General features: G+C 27.0%; 1 protein-coding gene across 1 annotated transcript in view; it reads left to right on the top strand.

Annotated features, from left to right (window-relative positions):
- The first annotated feature begins 3351 nt into the window (after positions 1-3351).
- The window catches only part of LOC108754704, a 6070-nt gene continuing 5699 nt past the window's right edge, over positions 3352-3722 (top strand). Inside the window, exon 1 of the mRNA XM_018497203.1 lies at positions 3352-3554. Within this exon, the coding sequence (XP_018352705.1) occupies positions 3515-3554 (40 nt within the window). The 5' untranslated portion in view covers positions 3352-3514. The remainder of the gene's footprint in view (positions 3555-3722) is intronic.

The raw sequence follows: 3722 nt of genomic DNA, 5'->3' as shown, positions 1-3722 counted from the left end.
TTTTTTTTTTATTACTCTAAAAACTAATTTTACAAAAAAAAGAAGGATGTACAAACATGTATAGATATATTTTATATATATTTAAGTACATACGTTTATTTTAATTAAAATGTTTATCTATATTTATAAATATTTATATGTATATATTTACGCATAAAAAATTTTTTTTAGGGACTATAATAAATTAAATACAACAACAATATGCTAAAATTAAATCTTTGCAGATTTTTGTAGGTGATGAGATTTTTGCGACATAATTCATAATTAATAACTTATAATTAAAACTACAATTATTAAGCCTGCAGCAAATGGTGCTATTTTTCTTCCTGGACTATGTTTGAAAACACCCGATTATTCTCTCGTATCTTTTTCTCTTGTTTAACACAAGGTTGTTTAACAAGATTATAACAAGGATGAAAAATAATATACAGGGAGCACTGGGATAACATTTTCGAACGTAGCACTGGATTGTTTGTGATCTGGCAAAATTACTATAGAGTTGCATCTCATTCACATCACACAGAATTTTTAATATTTACAATATTTACAAGATTGTATGACGTTGCGATTTAGCATGAAAAATTTAATTACATTATGATTAAATTATAAAATTATTATCACAAGTTTTCACAAAATATACAATTATCTTCAATAATTCCAATTTTTACATTTTCTTGCTGTCTATTGTATACACTTTTATAGTTACAGATTAAAACGGTAAAATTGGAATCATGATTTGTAACGTTCTATTTGTATGTAAAACAGAATTATTTTTTAAACTATAATAAAATAACATATACGTAATTGCTATTGTTAACATCTTTAAAATCTTCAGACCTGATTTTATTGGAACTATGTTAAATAAAATTAATTTAAATTCGATTCATGCACACTTTAACAAGTAATTTATCTTTAATAATTATTTTTGTCTTAAAACTTTGACTATTTTTTCAACATATACATTATTATGTACATCAGATTTCACGTGATGTTGATAGAATTAAGGAATTTCAACGAATAACATTTTCAAATTTGATGTACATATTCAATGTATACAGGATCTGAAGGGGTTAATTATTCTTTCGATTCCAAAAAATTAAAATAATTTAAGTTTTAAAAATTCTATGTTTGTAGAAATTGATTTTTTTTAATAATATTCTTTTAATAATTTGTAGCATCCTATGATAAATAAATGAAAAACAAATGTACACTTCTACTCGTTTTCACAAGTGTGTGGCATTAATGAAATATCGATAAAAAATTCGCCGATGTTCTACAATGTTAGGAAAACGCTAAAAATTATATCTTATGTAATGTTACAGACATACAAAATTTGAGATGTGCAGAAGTAGAAAAAGTTTAAACATTGCTCAAATTCATCCAGTTTCGAAATCGTCAATTCAATTGTCAATAAGCGTTTGTTTTATACATAATAGTCTAAATTATTTTTGTCTAAGGAGAGGTCCAAGATTTCATCAAAAGATAAATTGTCATCTAATTAGATAATTTTACATATTCAGCTGAATCTATCGAAAAAGCTCTTCACAATATGGTCCACTAAATTTTGAAGCACTCGATGCAAATCTGTGTTGGAATACAGTAATGATAAAAATTTAATAAAGTGATAAAATAAGTGGCATTTAATATTATAATTATATTATTTGATAATTATACGACTATTACTTTAACAACTGTTACAGATTTTAATATATGATCAATATAAGAATCTTTCTGGCAAAGAAAGTCCTACAAAATTCTTTCAAAGAAAAGTTATACTGCAGAAAACTTAACTGTCAAAGTCTATGAAACTTTACATGAATTCGAGAAATGCTACAAAAATTTATATAAAAATGCTAGAATTGGAAGATAAGACTTTAGCATTCATCTTAGCATTCACCGTGTTTGGATAAACGATATTGCAAAAACTTCCTATTATTGATTTTATTACAATTCTATTACAATTAATTTTATATTCTTTAATACGTTTATTAATTTTTTGTATATCTGGAGTATACTTACATGTGATTTCTTTGTAAGTGATTTGTTTAAATGAATTGTAACACTATATCTAACTATTACTTTATAATGTTCGCATATTGCCTCTCTATCGGTTTTTGCGATAAAGTCATTCCAAATCCAATTGAGTTTAACTTCTTTCTTCTCTTCTTTTGTTAATTCGTCTGGGTATGCCACTACCAAGTGTTCATGTAAATTCGCTAAGCGTCTATTGGTGTTTATGATAAATTTTTTATTACAATGGTGTTGCACGTTGCTAAATTAATTCTTGTCAATTTCGTATAATATTCACGTATATATTTATCTAGCAACGAGTTGGAATTAGATTGTCTTTCTGCTTCTCGCTCTGCCACTATAACTCCGCTCTATACAGAATATTAGTGACTAATCAGAGATGGTATAAAAGCGATGTGAAAAAGCGTTTGCACTGTTTATTAAAAGTCAATAACAGTACTTGTATTTTTTGACGAAACATGTACATAAATTGATGTTTGTACAGTTTGAATCTATTTTATCACGAGATTTATAACGAACTTATTTATACAATTTTAATCATATATTATTAGCAAAAATTTGAATACAAATCCCCTTCTTGTTTCTCTTCACATAGCACAATTTTAGTCTGGCATGTGGCTATTTTTATTAATAATGTGATTGATACTATAACGTAATATGCTTTGTAATCTGCACATTATAAACATGTGGTGTATAATGTTACATCTGCATATATTTCTTACTAATTTTAATATCTTTTTTACGAACTTTCTCTCTAATTATTTAATGCACGTAATCTTATGCAGCTAAAGCTGTGACGGTGCAGTTGCCACGTCATGAATAAATATTTTTAAATAATTATTGATATAATAGATATGATATTAATATCTGAGAATATTCGTGTTAAAACGCTAGCTTATCAAAATTACGTAAACATATAATATTAATGATATTGCATTAAAATAAGTTAATAATTTTTGAATTTGTTTTATCAGAAAGATTAATATTTATAATGCCTAAATAATTAACACTGTATATCTTTTAGCTAAATTTATATAAATTTATATTATCTTTTTAAATTTATTAATAAACAAAATTACAATAATACTTCTGATACAAGCTCGGTTTGCTTTGCGCAGACACGTGCATGACATCTTTTTTTCCTTGTAAATTTAATTTTGCTTTATCCTGCTATCAAATAATCTTGGAGATAACGTCGTTTAGCGAAAACAAAGAATGACTTTGGAAAGTCAAGGACTGATTGAAGGCAATAAACCAAGTTCATCCGTACTGGAATAAGTTGCACAATCGTGTGTAAGCAACGTATGCAATATTACGTCATTTTCATAACGTTCCAAGAAATACGACACGAGGCGTCTCGTACTTCGGGGCAATTCGTTCCTCTGTGATGACCGATGTCGCGCGAGCACAAGTTGGTGAGCAGTATATAATAACGAAGGGCCTTTACTATTGTGATCAGTGAAGTGATACACTTCAAGTGATAATGGAGAATAGAACGTTTACTGTTGTCCGGTCTCCTGAAGGTATGCGAAATTTTTGAATAAGATCCCCATAGCATTAAAGTCTTTTGCAGTTTTATCGTTAAGAAAAATGATAAAATTATTTTTTTAATTAGTGTAACTTATTCTTCCACCTTGCTTTAATTTCAAATAAATAATTTCCAACCGTTACCGTATATTGTCCATTTTTCA

This window comes from Trachymyrmex septentrionalis, unplaced genomic scaffold (assembly GCF_001594115.1).
Source record: "Trachymyrmex septentrionalis isolate Tsep2-gDNA-1 unplaced genomic scaffold, Tsep1.0 scaffold80, whole genome shotgun sequence".
In the NCBI taxonomy this organism is placed as follows: domain Eukaryota; kingdom Metazoa; phylum Arthropoda; class Insecta; order Hymenoptera; family Formicidae; genus Trachymyrmex; species Trachymyrmex septentrionalis.
The sequence above is the reverse complement of the archived record's forward strand: the minus strand, read 5'-3'. Positions and strand labels throughout refer to the sequence as shown.